The sequence below is a fragment of the Passer montanus genome, unplaced genomic scaffold (assembly GCF_014805655.1).
Source record: "Passer montanus isolate IOZ18808 unplaced genomic scaffold, ASM1480565v1 scaffold13, whole genome shotgun sequence".
Lineage (NCBI taxonomy): Eukaryota > Metazoa > Chordata > Aves > Passeriformes > Passeridae > Passer > Passer montanus.
The window spans coordinates 10874581-10892902 of NW_024359832.1; the positions used below are offsets into that span (position 1 = coordinate 10874581).

The window sequence follows — 18322 nt, forward strand, 5'->3', positions numbered from 1 at the left end:
CGAGGGGGGGCGGCGGGCGGGCCCGGCTGCTCCCCGCGCCTCGAGGGAATGCCGGGAGAGGGGCACAGCCGCCGGCAGGGCGCCCGGCCCAGCGGGCGGCAGCGGCTGGAGCTGTGCCGGTCCCTGTGGCCACGTCTGCCGCTGGCCCTCCCTGCTCGGGCTGCGCCGCGGCCCTGCGCTGCTGCGGAGCACCGCAAGAAGGGCCTGCGAACCTCTCCGTGTATTAACCGCCCTGGGGCTGCGGAGAACAGCCCTAGGCGCTGCTGCTGCTGCCGCTGTGGCTGGTTTGAAACCGCCGAGGATTCCCTGAGCTGCGGGGATGGCCGAGGCCTCGGGCCCGGAGGAGCAGAGCAGCGCAGCCCGGCTGCGGCACCGGCCTGGGTGACCGGGCTGCCCCTGTGCCGTGTGCTCTGTGTTCTCACTTCACTTGAATCACATATTAAAGGGTTTTGAGACCCATGGTGACATTTGTACTGTGGGAGAAAAGAATGTAATAGCGCCGTGTCCATGAGCCTCAACAGGTGGAGGATTTGCCAGTTACATGAATGGAAACTTTATTGTCCACTGCATCCCCATTAAAGCATCCACAGTGTTTACAGATACACATTTTCACATAGGGTGGGTTAGCAAACTCAAACCAACTTGAAGTCAGTATCATTTAAAAGAGTATTACTGAAGATAAATCTGTTAGCCAAACTCATGAAGCAGGCTGGCATGCTGATTTTACATTGCATTACTGTAAAAATAGTAATTTTATGCTTATAGCTAGCAGTATTAGCCAAACTCATGAAGCAGGCTGACATGCTGATTTTTACATTGCATTACTGTAAAAATAGTAATTTTACGCTTATAGCTAGCAGATAAAACTTTTGTGCAAATGGCATTGGCCTGGGTAAACCTGTCTGAGTCTACTGTCCTAGAGTATGATGCACTTTTCAGGAGGGCTTTGCCTCCATTGTATTAACTGAGTGTAAGGCCTAAAGCCCTGACCTGTAAAAGAGATATTTGAGTTTAGGGTGTTGAACCTGTTACTGCTCTTGGTGCTTTCAGTGGGAGTTTGTATGGGCCCAGTTCTGTGCTAGTGCAGCACATCCAGAATTGGAGACTGTCTGTGAATACAGTACTTCCAAAGACACAAAATGATCCAGGAGAAAGTGAAGAGTGCACTTTTAGTAGTATCCTGGTTGTGCAGTGTTAAATCCGACATCTCATTTATCAAATGGAGTTTTATTTGGGATAGGGGTGGTTTCAGATGGGAGGCAAATCATGAGGTGTGTTCAGAGGAAATGTTGCTATTCCTTGCTTTAAAATGTCATTTAGAATTACTTTGGAACTTTTTTACTTTTTATATAGTTAAACCTAAAAACTCTATCCTAAAATTGAACACCTACTTCAGTTTAGGGGCTTCTTAATTGTAGTAAAGTTTATTGACTGTGCTAACCTGCATTCTTGTAGATACTTAAACATATATATAATTTCTTTTTTTCAGGAAAAAATAGATGCATAGTGACTTATATTCCACCTTTCCTTCCTTTCCCTTTGTTTCCACTGCAGGCTTACAGCCCGTTGTTCTGGATGCTGTTAAGATACAGGTTTTCTTCTTTTGCCTTCCTCTTCCTTTGGCTGTTGTGATTCACTCCATGTGTTTTACCCATTAACTCCAAATCCTAATGGGTCTGTGAGAAAGTGGCTCAGACTTCTGAAGTAACTTGTAATAAGTTTTTGAATTTACCATATCCCTCAGTGGTACGGATTTTCTCAAGGCCTCCTAGCTTCAGTGTCTTCTGGGTAATTTTCTTCCCCTGAGCATTTCATAAAAATCTTGAAATACTTTCAAAATACAAGGTAACACAGGCAAGAAAAGCTCTAAACAAACACTCTCCCTCTGCAGGTGGTAGACAGTTAAAACATAAGATGGGGTTAAAAATCTTGGTGTAAACGACCAGAAGCTGATGGGTTCAGACCTGTAGTCACATATGTTTTTATTTGCATAAGCCAAATCTTCCAGGTTTGAAAGATAGGAATAATTGAAATACTTGTCCAAGCAACTCTAACTTCACTGTGGTGCAACAGGTGTTAAGAAAAGTGATAAGGATGCATGTTTGGTCCTTATGCACAAACACTTCCACATATAGCATTTATTTTTGTAGGTTGCCGTTTCATTTTTCATTAGAAAAGAAGAAATATTTTTGTCTGTTTCAGTCTTTTTCTATATTTACTCTTCTTTTTCCTTATGACTTTGGTTCTATTTCAGTGCTCTCTACTCTTTCACGTATATTTCTCTGGTTTTATTATGCTCACCACTAACTTCTTGCTTGTTCTTTTGCCTCTGTATTTATGTATTTTTCCACTTACAGCCACGCGTATTTCAGGCCTAGTGTGCACCTGGTACTCTGAACAATCTGCACCACATGTACCTTGAGCATTCTTTAAACTAACTGAGTAGGGTGACGTAGGGAGGAATACTGGGACAAAGCCAACTTAGCAAACACTGAAGGAGCATAAAAGAGTCATTATTTCCATTGATGATCTCACAGAGTGGATGCAGAAGAACTCACTTCAGGAGCAAGAATCTGCATTTTACCTGTTCTCCAGCTAATTTCATGTATTGGTGATGGATGTATGGATATATATAGATGTATATCTAAAATATATACATATATGAAAGATTAATTGCTCTCTTGAGTTACCATGTAATTTTTCTGCTTGGACTCTTGGTTTTCATTACCCTGTAATTTTTCTGCTTGGACTCTTGGTTTTCATCTAACATTTATGTCACTCAGTGACCCACGTTTAGAGTATTTAAAAGTCGGTATAAAGTTGTAGGGTAAAGACTTGGTCAGTAACTGCTGATTTGACACAAGAGACTGAGCTGTAGCAAGAACTTTCTTGCTGGTGGCCCAAGTCCTCCATTAACCAGTGATCTTCATAAACCCCAAAATACTATCCCAAGAGTACATTCCATTCCTCATCCCCATCCTTGGAGTTGTTCAAGGCCAGTTTGGATGGGAATCTGAGCAACCTGGACTAGTTGAAGGTGTCCCTGCCCATGGCAGAAGACTTGGAACTAGATGATCTTGAAGGTGCCTCAGATGTGCCCAACTCTAGAATTAAATCCAATGTCAAAATGCTTCTCTTTCTTTTGTCACCTCCCACATATTAGAGTGTTTAGTGTGTGCTGTTTACAACTACTCATATGTGACTGTGCCTCCTACAAGTAGTTTGAAGAGATGTAATTTCCATTTAATTTTCATTCACAAGTGGCTATTTCTTGGTTATTGACTGTGTATGGTCTTTAGCAGCAGAGAGGGATGTGATATGTTTGTCTCTTGAGCTCCCTTGCCTAGTAATTTTCGACTTACCAAACTGTTGAGCAGTAGTTCTAGTTGAAATAGCTAGATTTCAACATGATTTCCAGACGTGAGTTCTGAAGAGATACCTACCCTGCTTGTACTTGGCAGAGCACACCTTTCCCATTGGTTGCACAACTTTTTATGCGGGCAAGAATGAAGAGGAAGGAAAACTTGGGAGATTTTCGCGTTCATATTCTCTCTGTAACATTCTGTCATGTTTCCTTCTCAAACAAGGCATGAAATGTAATTTGCCAAACCTCTATGAAGGGACCAACAGGCATTGGAGCCACTAGTTTAACAGCTTTTCTTAATGTGCAAAATGCAGGGGCTGTAGGGAAGAACAAAGTGGAGCAGATACTCTAAGATCTCTGTTTGGTTGAGTTGGCATTGTCATGACTTTGACATTTAGAGAGTGAAATGAAAATGCTAAAAGAACTGGCACTGTGATTTACTGTGCTCCAAAATTCTCTGGAGCTGTGGGAGAGTGCTATGAAGACCTGCATGCTGGACTTTTGGGCAGCAAAACAATTGTTTGCTTTTCATGTTTCCATGTTTTAGGTTGGACTAAGAGACTCGCAGGGGTGTTGTGAAACAAACAGAGAAATTAATAATGCTGTCTGATACACAGCATACAAAACTTCTGAGGGCTGGGCCACATTGCACAGTAATGTTAACTACTAAATTGTGGTATTCCTAAATGGCTGGTGAAGATGGTGTGGTGTAGCATTGCCATCAAGACAAGACATGGTGTTCTGAGGAGCTGCTTGTATCACTTCTGTCATCAGTGAATGATACCAGCCTGCTTTGTGCTTCAGCAGCTGGAGAGAGCCAGTCAAGCAGGAGCTGGGCAGCAGGAAAAACAGAGTCGATACATTGGGATAAAACCAAGGTCACTGCATTATTTCAGGTTTTATCAGAGATAAATCACATCAGGAAGTGAATGGCAAGCAAATGGCCAGTAATTTCTCTAGGTCTGAGTGCTTGACTCTTTCAGATAAGTTAACAGTTTAATCTGAAGTCAAGGGGAGCAACATTATAGAAACACAGTCAACAACAATCAACAGTGAGATTGCAATGCATTTTGTGTCCCTTCAGTTTCTACAACAGAATTGTCTCCAAGACTACAGTCAGGAGAAATTTGATAAAACTTAAGGCAGTTTGGTAGCAGTAGGATCTCTTGTTAAAAGATGGTGAGTAGACTTCATGGTTTCTCAGAGAGCATGGTAGATGGTAGGTTTCAAGGCCCAATGTAATGTAGTAGCCCTTCAGTATTGAGGACACAAGGCACTCAAGTGTCAAGAGAAAACAGAATATGATCCACACTGATTCCAAAGCACAGACTGGAGATAGTATCTCTGCTTCTACTCTCAGAAAATTAGATGTTTTCCATGACTTTAATTGTCATTAAATACCAAAATATAGGCCAGTAATTGGTACAAATTAAAAAAAAAATCTGATAGAAATTCATTGTGTTTGTTGGTTTAAAAAAAAAAAAAAGTCTAAAACCTTGACTGTGTCCCAGCTTCATCAGATTATTAGACCATGTCTACAGCGTCATTAATGAGATCTACCCAGATTTGTGACTAAAAATAGCAATGGACAAATAGTAAGTGTTCGATGTAGAGGGTCACCTTGGAGCAGTTATACTCTCCTGTAATGTCAGTCTCTTTTTACTCAATTTCAGTAGTCATCTGGCTGTAAAGCAGTTCAGGCAGTAATGTAGGATGTCATATATATTCCTTTAATTATTATGTTCTTCCTTGTAGCAATTATAATTTACTTTATTGCAGATAACAGCACATTGGTAGATAAAAGCGACTAGACAGATATGAAAAGTTGTACATTGTAACTTTTAAATTGAATGTATAGCAGCTGGTTCTCATTTAACTTTGCTTTTTGAATTAATAGATTATTTTGTACCAATAATTAAAAAAAACCAAAAGACAGTAAGACTATTTCATAGTAACTATAGTGCATAACAGAATTCACTTGTCTCACTGATAAACAACACCTGAGATGTGGGTTTTACTTCAGTTGCAGGGGACAAAGTCTCTGCATGAGTGAAGGCCAGAAGCATCTACTGAATACTTTTTTTCAGATTGTTTGAAAAAATTTGCCTTATTGCTTTCATTGCTCCAAAACAACTTGTCACACTCCTATGTTCTTTTTGACAGCATACCAATTTTGTTGCACTTATTGTCTATATAAGGGAAATCGCTGATGGGACTCAGTTATTTCCCTGACTAGATCCCATTTCTGGTATACAGCTGTTGGGTCATTTTATGGCCATTATTGCTACATTGTTTTTTAACATTTACAAACAAATATATTGAATAACATCTTTGGGGTCTGTCTTTGTGAAATTTGGTTTTCCTTCAATAATGGTAATGGCAACTGCAAACATAGCCCTGTTGAATAATCAGATTCTACAGAAATGCTCTGGCTTTATTGTTTCTTGTACCATAAGCCCATGGAAACAAATTATTATGTTATTACTGGTTTTATTCTATTTATTTGGGAAAGTCAATATGTGTAAAAGGCAAAAATTACTTCAAAAAGTCTTTTATGTGGTCATTTTTGTAGTAAAATCCAAACAGTATATTGGGGAGAGATGCCAATATCATCAGTATATAGCTTGTCTAGTTAAAACAGATTTTAATCAAGGAGGCCATATTTATTCCTTTTCATTCAGACCCTGAACATTACTGTCCCCACAATCTGTTTATGGTTCATTATCCTCAGGCTAATAGGTAGTGGAGAATTCCCCAGCCCCTGCCAGTGCTGCTGTAAGAGGTGAAGCCTTCTTGTATGCTCTGAGTGTGTCCTTTGTAGAGGACTGTGACTCATGGCAGAAGCAACATTTGTTTTCTGCTAGGTCCGTATTTCCTGCTGGGTGAGTAGTGGGTTTACAGTGTAATCCACATGCTCTGGTTCACTCCTGACTCTCGTACATGGTTTCTCCCAGCAGCACTTGTGGCAGGGCTTGCAGGCACCTGCAGTACTGTGGGTGTAAAGGCAAGGTGTTTGGCTTCTTTCCATTCACATTGTGTGTGTGGTGTAGGGCTCTCCACTCCACACGGGTGTTGGCTGGATGGTCCAGCTTCATTCTTCATGGGATTCTTCCTGGTAAAGGAACAGGACAGGCTGCTCGGTTCAGGGATTAGGCTTTTGGGTTGGGGTTTTTTAAGTGATTGTGAGGTTTGTTTTTACTCATTTTTATTTGCAACTACTCTATCAGATTTTAAAATAATTTAGCGAAGGCTTGCTTTAGAATTACTTAGATAGGGGATGAAACAGAGGAAAAAAAGAAGAGAGATTGACAAATATTTCACTGTAAGGGAAGGAATTACTTTATCAAGTTTGAAGCAGTTTACTATAATCACTTACTGACAATATTAAAGTTTAGCTTCTCATACCTTTCAGTCCTTTATCAGGGGATTTGACATTTGTGTAAGGTATCAGTAAGGACATAAGTACATAGGTACACTTGCCTTTGTTGATGCCAAGGCATCATAATCCAGAAAATTTATGGCAGGATTTCAACTTCAGTATTGCCAGAAATAAAATTAATCCAAGGTGGAAGTGTCCTTTTTGAGGGTTCAAATCCTTCTTGGAACTGCTTTTCTCATTTCCTTCCCACTTTTTTGCAACTAAGCATTTACCATTTTTGGAAAAGGTTGTCTGTACTAATATACCAAACTCACTTTTTCCTTTCTCATTGATTTGAAACTGAGGTTAACAAAGTTAATTCCAAGCAAGTAGTACATACAAAGAATGATTTTTGTCCCAAAGAGCAGCACTGACTTGAACAGTGTGGAAGTGATGATGTTGTTGCTTTATGCAAGAGCCCATAATGACAAAGTATTCTTGTCAGAGGATATAATGAAACTGTAAATTGTTTTCATGACTGCTGTGGTATTTGGTCTCTTGCAGATCACATTCAGAAAGTATTTAGAGCCATGCTGTATGTCAGTATCATCAGAAATGGAAATACATACTTTAGCATGAACAGTGTCAAGTGATGGGTAATAATCTGCTGATTGAACATCATGCTAAGTGAAAAAAGTTACCTGAAAGTTCTGATAGGTAACATTGAGGATGACATATATGTTACTCTTCCTTTCAGTGTGGAAAGGCAATGAAGCAGATCAGACTAATGCAGAACAGATAAGATTTGCAAGTTCTGCTTCACTTAGTGCATGACCCCTTCACATGAGAAATGATGGCTGCATGGGAAGGCTCATCTCTTCTAGGTGTGTTTGGCATTCCTGCATTATTTCCCTTTTTTTTGCCTCAAATGAGTATGTGCCTGTAGTATCACAGCATAATTAAGTTTCTTTTATGTGTGGTGTTAGGGCATCACACAGTAATTGTTTAATGGTCAAGGTAAATTTTGGATACCATTCGTACAGCCCCTTCTACTTGCTGTACGTAGTCCCATTTCAGTGTCCAGCTGGGAGGCTGAGCCCAGAGTACACTGCTGGTACTGGGGAGAAGGACAGCAGTGGGAAGTGAAGCAGGAACAATTGGTTGCTACCTGGGAGCTGGATATTGTGAACACATGTAGAAAAGGGATTTTGCAAAAGCTTCTTCCTTCTAGCAGCCTTGTCAGGGCTGCTGGGCAAATTGCAAGGTTCCTCATGCTGTTGCATATAAGGAAAAGCATGAGAAACTCAAATTAGTAAATATTCTAAGTCACAGTGGTCAGGTGAACATGTGGCCTTACAGATGGATTTCAAGCTTTCTATATGAGATATCTTCCCCGTGATTGTAATTAATAAGTTGACTTGTGGCAGACTTTGATCTTGTGCAGTCTTCCAGCATTTCACAGAAGACCTTGAGCCTCTTGTATTCAGTACTGGCTTGGGTAGAAATGGCTTGATACATGTATGGGTTTTTTTCTCTTCTGCAGTATCTGGTGTGCAAAAGGAAGCTTGAAAGTAAAAAGGAGGCATTGCTCATCCTTTCCAAAGAGCTGGACACATGTCAACAAGAAAGAGACCAGTACAAACTTATGGCCAACCAGCTGCGGGAACGACACCAGTCTCTGAAAAAGAAGTATCGGGAGCTGATTGTAGGTTGTTCTTTATGAAGACTGTATAACTGGGGGACAAAGGTGAACCTCAAAAAAAATTGGAAAGAAGTCTATAATGGCTGCTGTAAAAATGTCTAGGTACTTGTTTGCAGTAGTCTTGCAGTTGCACAGCCCTGATCATATTATTACTCATTTGTTCTGCAGTGATGAGGCAGTGCTTGTTATATAGGACACAGAAAAGCAGTGCATGCTCTGAGGAAATTAGTTTCAGTGATAATTCCATTTAAAAACTGACTGTGGTATTATTATTCCACAGCAACTTAATGTACCAGTATGAAAATTAATACAACACAAATTTGTAATGAACTGCTGTTCTAGTAATGTAAACAAATCTTCAACTTCAGAATTTTCTTTATGTTAAAGTTAGTATTACTGGTATTAATAAGCAGTATTTTTTTTTAAAAATGATAACATTTTTGTTAAAATACATGTCCTACAATTAGATTCACAGAATTAATATAGTTTCTGGTTTAAAAAATAAGCTGCTGATAAAATATATCTTTTTATTTGTAGGATGGGGATCCATCACTTCCACCTGAAAAGAGGAAACAGGTAGGAATTTTTTTTCAGCTGATGTTTTATTTACCTTCTATGAAAGTACTTTGCAAAATAATAAAAATATTAATTAAGATATTTGGTAAAAAAGCAAGCATTTCTGAATATTGAAAAGCTCAGTCTTTAAATTGTGAAATTCTGCTTTTGTCTACACATTTCACTGTGAAATACCTGAACTATAGAATATATGGCTATTGCTTTCATGTTCACCTGAGTCTGAAATTGGTCAGTGTGCAGAGACTTGAGGTTATTCTCCTTTTTGTTTATTCTTCCATATTGAGTCCTAAAATAGATTTGTGACAGGACTTCTCGTATTTAAAAGTAAGCTGGGAATGCATTGTCTGCTTTCCATAATTATTAATTTATTGTTGTGAGGGCTGTTTTCCATTAAGTATTCTCCCAGGCCACATGACTCTATGAGTTAAAATGGTAAAACAATGATAATTGCATTTTATGGTTCCTATGAAAAACTTTTTGCCTGCTCACATGCATTTTTGTTCCTGGATATCTACATAGTGTGTCCCTGTTGTGGAATGTTGGTTGTCACATCTTAAAATTATCTTAATTTTTAGAGAAAAATGGCGCCCAAAACTCAGTATGTGAGCAGGGAGATGATGACAACCTAAAATAACAAAATTGTTGCTGTAATTGCTTGTTTTGGGAGTCTTTTAACTATGTTTAAAACATGGTTATTACATTCTGTTAATGGATCAGAAGTTTTACTCATAACCCTTTCCCTGAGAATTTGCATGTAATTCTTGCTATTTGCTTAAAATTTTACGGCTTAGGATTTTAGTTGCTTTAAACTAAACTTCCAGAGGCAATATAATTACTCCTTCAGGCACTTAAACAAATAGCTGCCAAGAAGTCAGTGGCTCAGTGTAGAATCATTTAACTTCCTCATTATTTAGCATAATTTATTTGCAATTCTGTTATTTCAACAGAATTCTAATAAACCTTTATGACCAGTTACAAGTTTGTGCATTCTGAGTGTTGCTGAGGAACAGCCAGTTGAAAGAAAAAACCCAAAGCAGTGTATGGAAGATTTGCCATCCCATGGCCTTTCTAATTCATCTTTCAAAACAAATAAAACTGACAGTTGTTTCTAAAATACTCGCTAAATTCAGAAGCTGTGATCATATTAAGTTTTGGCAATTTGTCTTTTTGTCTTACCAGGGCAAGCGCCTCGAAAACCTTTAATAATCTACCTAGGAGTATATATATTTTTTTTTTCCTGAGGAAGTTATGTATTCATGCTAGGTAGCAGTGAAAGAAAAAAATGGGGTTATTGATAGGTTGCCCCCTAGAACAATAGATATGTTAGGTTGTACAGTAGTAGACTGCTAGTACTTCTTGAGTTTTTATTTTCTTGAGAAATGTGTCTGTAGTATACAAGGTGGATAACCTAGACTACTTAGTGCAACCATTCTGAAGAGTATAGTTTTGTTTTGAGAAATGCATCAGAGAATAATAAAAGAAAGTTATGAATATTTTTCCATTATTACCATACATACATTTCTTAGCATTTTCTCACCTAAGAAAGAGTGAGGTTCTCTCTGGCTTTTGTGCTTCCTCCATTCCCTTTTTTCCTGGAACCCTAGATGCGTACTGGGAGAAGTTTGTGGCCTCAGTCACTTTATGAAAGGAGACCCTGATCCTCCAGTGAATTCTCCACAACACAAAAGTGCATACTGTTTTCATGGTCAGAAATAAGACGAAAACACAATATGCTTAACAGTTTTCTATCTGTTGCATTTGTTTGCCACAACTGAGAAATTACTGCTTATTATTGAAATTCCAGTCTAGAACCTTAAATGTAATAGATGGGTTGGAATTGCTGCTGTCTTCTCCTTCTTGTCTTCATTTTTCCCCTTTATTGTCAATTATGTTTGGTGACTGCTTAAAATATCTTGTTTTCCAGCATGCCTACTCATCCTGTTTTCCAGCACAGAATTTTCACGGTTTTTATGGAAATATCATGTAACCAGGCATTTTCTGTCAGCAAGCAGCCAACTCAAAATGTGGTTTTGTAAGATTGTTACTTAAAGGTATCTTAACATGCCGTGCTCTGTAGTGTTTTCCTGCTCAAAGCTGTGTTTGCATCTCAGATCTTTTCCAAATGAAACAATTCTATGATACTATGATTATTCTATCCAAAGATTGCTCTATGTGTATCACATTCTGCCAACCAGCAGAAGCAGAAAATGAGAAACGCTGCTACAGAAATCGCTGTTTCTACTGTAGATGTTTCACCATTAGTGCTGTTCACCGCTTGTGAGCTGTCAGTGCTTTCCTGGCTCCTCATGCTTATGTGGTTGAAGGTAGTTTTATGTCTTACAATGCCAGGTGTAGAGTAGTTTTTGGATAAGTAATGGAGGGGCAAAATGTTTCAGGACAATAGGAATTAGGAAGAGTGTGTTTTATGGTAAAACTAATTTACACATGTTTGTAATGGTTTAATCCCAGCCAGCAGCCAAGGCCCACACAGCCCCTCACTCACTGCCTTACCAGGGTGATCAGAGAGAGAATCAGAAGTGTAAAAGCTACAGAACTTGTGGGTCAAGATAAAGACAGTTTTTTAGGAAAAGTTATAGCTTTATAGTTAAAGCAAAGCAAAACAAAACAAGGAATTTTTTCATGACTTCCGTGGGCAGGCATAGTGTTCACCCATCCCTGGGAGAGTAGGGCCCTTTCAAGCATAAAGGTGACTTGGAAAGACAAATGCCATCACTCCAAACACTGCCCACTCCCCCACCCCCCATCCCCTTTCCTCTTTCTTCCCCCCACTTTATACAATGAATATGATATCACGTGGCCTGGTCATGGTCCCTTTGGTCAGTTTGGGTCACCTGTTCTGGCTTTGTCTCCTCCCAATCTCCTAGGTACCCCCAACTTCTTTGCCAGTACAAAAACCAGAAAGGGCCTTGGCTTTGTGTAAATCCTTCTCAGCAAGAACAAGAACATCTCCATATTATCAGCCTTGTGTTTAGCTCAAATCTAAAGCATAGCCCCATATCAGCCACTGTGAAGAAAATTAACTCTACTCCAGCTGAAACCAGCACAGTGGTAAACAGTAGACACTCCCCGTTTTGAAAGAGATGTTAAAATATTTCTCTGTATACATAGTGTCTGTTGAGCATCCTATATAAATAGAAATTCTACCATTCTACAGTTCTGCTATGATACGTATTCATGTGCATTAACTGTGATACAGGACATTTTAATGGAAGTTTACTAGGTATCTGTTGGCCAGGGTTGCTGTGCTGGGAAACTTAAAGAAAAAAAACGTAGATTTGATTTCTAGCTTAATGTATACTGCTTGTTATTTTCATCTACATTGCTTAAATTTTCAGTATAGCTTCAGTGTGGGAGAAGCTTTGCCATTAAAATAACAAGTCAGTGAATCCTTCGACCTTCTATATGAAATGGAAGTTCTTGTCATACAATTGAGATCCTTTGAATAAACAAAGATGAAGTAAAGTGCTTGGTTAGGAAAAGAACTGTGTGGGGCCACAGTCCTAAATATGCATTCCTTAATTTGGTCTCAGTGAGACCATTCAGTTGGAGACAGTGGTTTTGCACTGGTGCTGTGTGTCAAGAATAAAGTTGCAATGCATATGTCACTGGGGAGGTCTTGGATTTGTATTTTGAATGTATAAGGAATCAAATTAAATGGAACTGAATGCCACAAGACCACAGAAGAGTTAAGGTGGGAAGACACAGCTCTTGAGGTCAACCAGTCCAATCTTCTTGCTCAAACACAACCACTAGAGCAGGTTGCCATTTTTGGTATAGTTTCGATTCTCTGTGACTCCACAGCCTCTCTGGGCAACCTGTTCCAGTGTTTGAGTGCTTTCACAGATAAAAGGGTGAGGGGGCAAGCCCTTTCCTCAACTTCTTGTTGTCCTTTCTAAGGATCATGTATCCCTTCATCACAGCACTCCAGCTGTGTGAGCTATCCCACCGATTCTCCATGATCCCAGAGTTTGTAACCCTGTAACTGCACACAGTCTTCAAACTCCTCCTCTTTATTCCCCCTGCTGCATGTGTTAAGAGTCCTTGGAGGGGCATTAGAGTGTGCTGGTTGTGTGGTACAGACTTAGAGCTTTCCTACAAGGCTGTTCTATGGTAGTTTCCTTCTGTATGTTCCTATGGTCAAAGGAATTATACTTCAGCTCAGTTGCTTTGTGAGTTGCTAAGTCCTTTCTCTTCCTATTATCCCAGTCTCTTGACTTGCCCACCCTATCCTAAGCTTTCTTATTCCCTCCCACATAATTTCAAGAGTAAAGCTCTCCTTTTGAAATTCTTCAGCCTACTGGCAAAGGTACTTTTGCCTCATGTAGTCAAGAGGATCCTGTGTCTCCCAAGCAGCTGCTGAGCCTTAGAGAGGATTCCATGGTCACAGAACCATCTTTGAGGCTCCCAGTAACAAGTCCCATAATGTAATGATTATGTATTCCTAGTACAGAACACAGCTTGATGGTTTATCTTCCTGCTAACCAAAAAGGCCCACCAGAGAACCTGAAGGTCACAGCCCTTAGTGCTGTTACAGTTATCCATGGATATCCCAAGGTGATTCATTCAGACCAAGATTCTGACTGCTTCAAGGGCTCTTGGTATCACAGCAGCGTGGTATCCACTCACTGAGATGTTGGTCAGACAGCTTGTCTCCTGCTAATGAATATGTCCGTGAGCATGACTTTTTTGGGCAGGCATAACATCAGAAAGACCAGAGGTTCCAGACAGGGTTGTGCTGTGACATATCACAAATGGATCCATTTGGATCCGTTTCATTTCTGGCTTCTAGCTCAATGTACTCAGCTATCACAATTCACTTCTGAAACAAACTTCAGGGATTACCTTATGACTGTTCATGACTTGATCATACATAGTGACAAATGTGGCTATTTCTTGTAAATTAATGAATTCACTAAGTTTTGCTAGCCTTGTGTTAAGGTGCAAAAGCTGCATTCAGAGTCCTAGGAGATAAAATCTGTGGATAAAATACATTACAGGGTAAGGAATAATTTTGTATTTATCTCACAGTGTTGCTGTGAATATTAACGTGATTTTCTCCTCTCTACAAGGGGTTTGAAGATGAAAAACATTATGCATGTGCCAAATGTGGACTGGTGCACTTTGCTTTGGTTTGTAGGTGCATGAGGTAGCAGTTGGGAAACAGTGACATTGTTTGTCCTTGCAACACATAGAAAGCAATATTCCCATGGATTTCAAAATGTGCCAGCTCCAAGAGCATAGCCAGTTGAGAGATTTTTGTTTCTGGACACAGAAATCTCCCATTGCATTGGTCAGAGCAGGTGGTAGTATGTAAAACCTAGAACTTGTTAGCCACACTAGGAGTCATGCTTTGTGAAGTGACACCGTTGTTTCTTCAACAAATAGGTTTTGCACTAACACAGAATCATAGAATAATTTCAATTGCAAAAGATCTCTAAGATCATCGAGTCTAACCATTAACCTTATGCTGCCAAGTCCACCAGTGAAGTCTAGGAGAGAAGAAATGCACATTCTCTCTATATATCACATATAGATGTGATAGTCCCTCAGGTCTGATGTGTACTGCAACTTCTTCTCTGGTTGCTGTATCTTACCTTAATGGAATAGAGCAATACTTGTGCACACCTCTGCACCTGAGTACTCTCAATAAATATTCCATCAACAACACTCAAAATGTGTAAGGGATTTTGATTATTTTTGTGCATTATCTCAAAGTTTAAGATACCTTCAGGAGTTCAGAATATTTAGGAGAGGATTTTCTTGTTCTCTTGTTCTATGTCAAGTGACTGCTTGACAAAGCTTTGATTTTTGATGTTGTTTTTCAGCATGAAAATACAACCCATATTAAGTGTATTTTGGTTTGTATACCCAGGATCTGTAATTTTAAAAGTCTTCTCTGTTTTTTCATCTTGAAGAGAAAAATACAATTTGGGATTTTATTGCAAGGAAGCTAGTGCTAAGGGCAGTCATCAGTTCCCATATCTTGGAATGAACAGTGGTAGTTGGTAAGTAAAACAGGTTTTTCTGTATTAATTCAGCCACTGCAATCATATGAATTCATTGGAGGAGAAACCGCACTTAAATTTGTGATCAGTCACACCCATCAAGTGTGCTGAATGTTTTCTCAAACCTTTTTCTGTCAGACCTATAATTCAGTGTTCTTCTTTGTTTGAAGGTGTGGCTGAAACAAACATAAAAGACTGTCAATTGCAATATAGGAATGTTTGTATTTAAAAATACTTCTAAACTGTAAAGGTATGTTGGAAGTTTCTCCCTCTTCCCTCTTGCCATATTACTTTTTCAGGGAGTACTCTAAAGGCAAAAAGTTACTTTTTTTTTTTAATTCCCTTTTTTTAAGTGTTGGATAAGATTTATGTGTAAAAGAATTGAGAGCCGTATTAAAGACTGTTACTATCCATCATTTTTAAAGTGCTGTGAAGAAAAGTAACACTGTGTGTATGTGTAGCTAGATTTGCAAAATTATTAAAGGAGCCAAACTCCAGTGCAGTGCATAATGCCAGGGATGACTATTTGGAGTTTTTTTCTCATCAGGCCATTGGTCACTAGTGAGCAAAGATCTGTTGCTGTCTGACAGGTATTTACTGGCTTATGTTAATAAGTATTTATAGATATTTATGTCAGTATTTTTTGATGCTCATCTGTAGCTAAAAGTGAAGTTCTTTTCTACCTTTTGTCCCAAAAATATGTTCTTGCAAATTTTAACAAAGCCTAAGTGGAAAAGGAGGAGGTCTGTAATGCCGTCCCATTGAATCTTTGTCTCTCTGGTCTGTTCTGATCTATCATGCTTTTTTTTATTTATGTAATAAAGGTAGGCACTTCCCACTTGGCACTCTCAGAGCCATCTTTTTCTCATTTCTTCTTAGCTTCTGATGGGGTTGTTGGCTGTGGTTGCACTTGCATTTGGTCAGAGGAAAAACAATATGGGGACAGTGTATTATGTCGAGCACTGCAGTGGGGGTTTAGACAGTGCTCAAATCATGCTCCACTGGGAAAGTGGTTGGGCACTTGGGCAGGCTTCCCTGGGAAGTGGCCACAGCACCCAGCCTGCCAGAGTTCAGGCAGGATCTGCACAGCACTCTAAGTACATGGCTTCCTTCTGGGAAGTCCTGTGAGGCAGAGGCAGTTTGACTTGGTGATCATTATGAATCCCTTCCAGCTATTCTTTGAGTCTATGATACATACAAGCTTCCCATAACAGAGGCATATAAAACAAATAGCTTGTCGTGCTGCAGAGGCTCCAGAGAACCTGCCAGAAACAGAATGTGGCTAGAGCTCTGGAAGCTGGTCTGACACTGGCCAGCTACCGAGATGGGGCTGAAGCAATACTTGGTATTTTGTATTAGAAACAACTGCACTGAGAACAGGGTAGGAGAAACAGTTTCCACTGCTATAAGTTGTTGCAGAGGGAAGACAGGATAAGGCAGCAGAAAGGTACCTCTGCATCTTTCTCTTCTTTATTCAGGGCTCAGAAACCTCTCTTCATCGGTATTTTAGAGTTAGTTTTGTGTAGTGTGAATGAAAGAAGTAAAGCATTATTTACTTCTTTCATTCACAGTTCCAGGAGTCTTTTTAAGGCTTCACCTAAAAGCAAAAGAAACTCTCGAAGAAATTGATTTTAGAGAAGCTGAATTTGGCTAATTTACAGGGAGTTGTTCTCTGTTGCATGGGAAAATAATATGAGCTTTATTGTCTGTTGAAGTAACTAATCTTGGATTTCTGAGTGAATTCTATGTTTGTTCTATGAATATTGAAAGAAGTTGCCAAATGGAAAAATGAATTGCCATTTCTCCTTTTTCCTCAAAAAATATGTGCTTGCAGGTTCACTAAGGCAGTCCTCCATTGTTAGTTTTATCATCTTTCAAGCATATGGTATGTTTTTCTATCTATGCCAAAGAAATGGTACCACGTCCAGGTATCAATCAATATATCTTCTTGGCTGGCTGTCCTTAAGCCTCATAGAGCACTTTGGAAAATCAAATATTTCTCTATCTATCCATATTTAACCAAGTGCTTTAATGAGGTCTTGCCAAAACCTTTGAAACTCGTGACAGTCTAAATTATACATTGTATGGAACCTCTAAGCCAGGGAAATGAGTAATTGCTGGAGACTACTTCTGTGACATAGCTTGGTTGTTTCAGTTTAATAGAAGTACAATACAAGGCTTGCAGGAAGGAGCAAATCTATACTTAGCTCATTGTAATGCTCTTGGCATGGTCAAACAAAGCTGGTTTATTTTGGTGTCTAAAAGTCTTTGTTTCAAGTTTCTTCCAAAACCTGTGTCGTGAGTATAAAGGTTTTTGTCACGTTAAGTCATTTATATGACTGACAAATAAAATTCAGCATAGAATTGCAACCCCAGAGAAATGGTTTTAAAGGAAATAAATCTGAGCAGGAAGATTTAGTATAGGCATGGTAATGCCTTTCCTGCCGTTACTGTGAGCCAGGTTTTAACTACAGACTGCTGAAATCCTGGTGTTACGGTTGTAAACACTGATTAGTGAGATTGAGTTCTTTCCAGGTGTTGAAATTACATGTGCTATTGCAGCGTTAAGAGTTGTGCCAATTCATCATAAAAAGGAGCTTTATAAATAGAGGTGTTTCAGAGAGGTTTGTGCAAATCATATTCCTTTTAACTAACACAGCTTTTATTGAAAGTCAACTTTGTTTAAAAAAATAAAAAATTCCATCTAAGCAGTAGCCATAGATACTTCAGTGTAAATACAATTTTCTGCAAACATGGGTTCTTTGTTTTCTTTCTTTTAAATGGCCATTAAGAAGTACTTTTCAAAACCACTGATTGAATGTGTTCTGAAGCTCCTTGATTCATTCATCCTGTGAATGACTACTACTATTAATTTAAGAGGTAGGAAAAAGATCCGTCCACCAAAGCATACATGAGGAATCTTTTGTATTGCTTGAATGGTTGTTGTCTTGAAAATAAAATCAGAAGCAGCTTGATTTTAGTCCTGTATTGGCTATAAATTGGCTATTTATAGGGGTTCTTTTGCTGTTACACTCTTCCCCCAAATTATTTATTGCAGTCCTCAGGTTTGTCAGTAGTTTAAAAAATGCTTTAATCCCTTCCAAAATTGTGTGAAATTTACCTTACTTTCTTCTGAACTTTTGGTCTCAAAGCAACAGAAGTACAGAAGCTGTAGCAATGACTTAGGCTTCTTGTTGATCAAGTAGGATGCTGTCAGTTTCTTGAGTTATTTTTCCTGTTTAAAAGTTTGAAGCTACTATTAATTTAGATCAATTGGAATTTGGAGTTATCATCTT

At 39.1% G+C, this 18322-nt stretch overlaps 1 protein-coding gene across 5 annotated transcripts in view; it reads left to right on the plus strand.

The window, feature by feature from the left end:
• CCDC149 (coiled-coil domain containing 149) overlaps positions 1-18322 on the plus strand; it is a 52052-nt gene that overhangs the window by 553 nt on the left and 33177 nt on the right. For 4 of the 5 annotated variants that reach the window (XM_039698985.1, XM_039698986.1, XM_039698987.1 and 1 more), the window contains exons 2-3: positions 8266-8427; positions 8962-9000. In XM_039698985.1, the coding sequence (XP_039554919.1) occupies positions 8266-8427; positions 8962-9000 (201 nt within the window). Of the gene's footprint in view, positions 1-7494; positions 7607-8265; positions 8428-8961; positions 9001-18322 lie in introns of those variants that run through there. The other variant, XM_039698989.1, reaches the window with a different exon arrangement.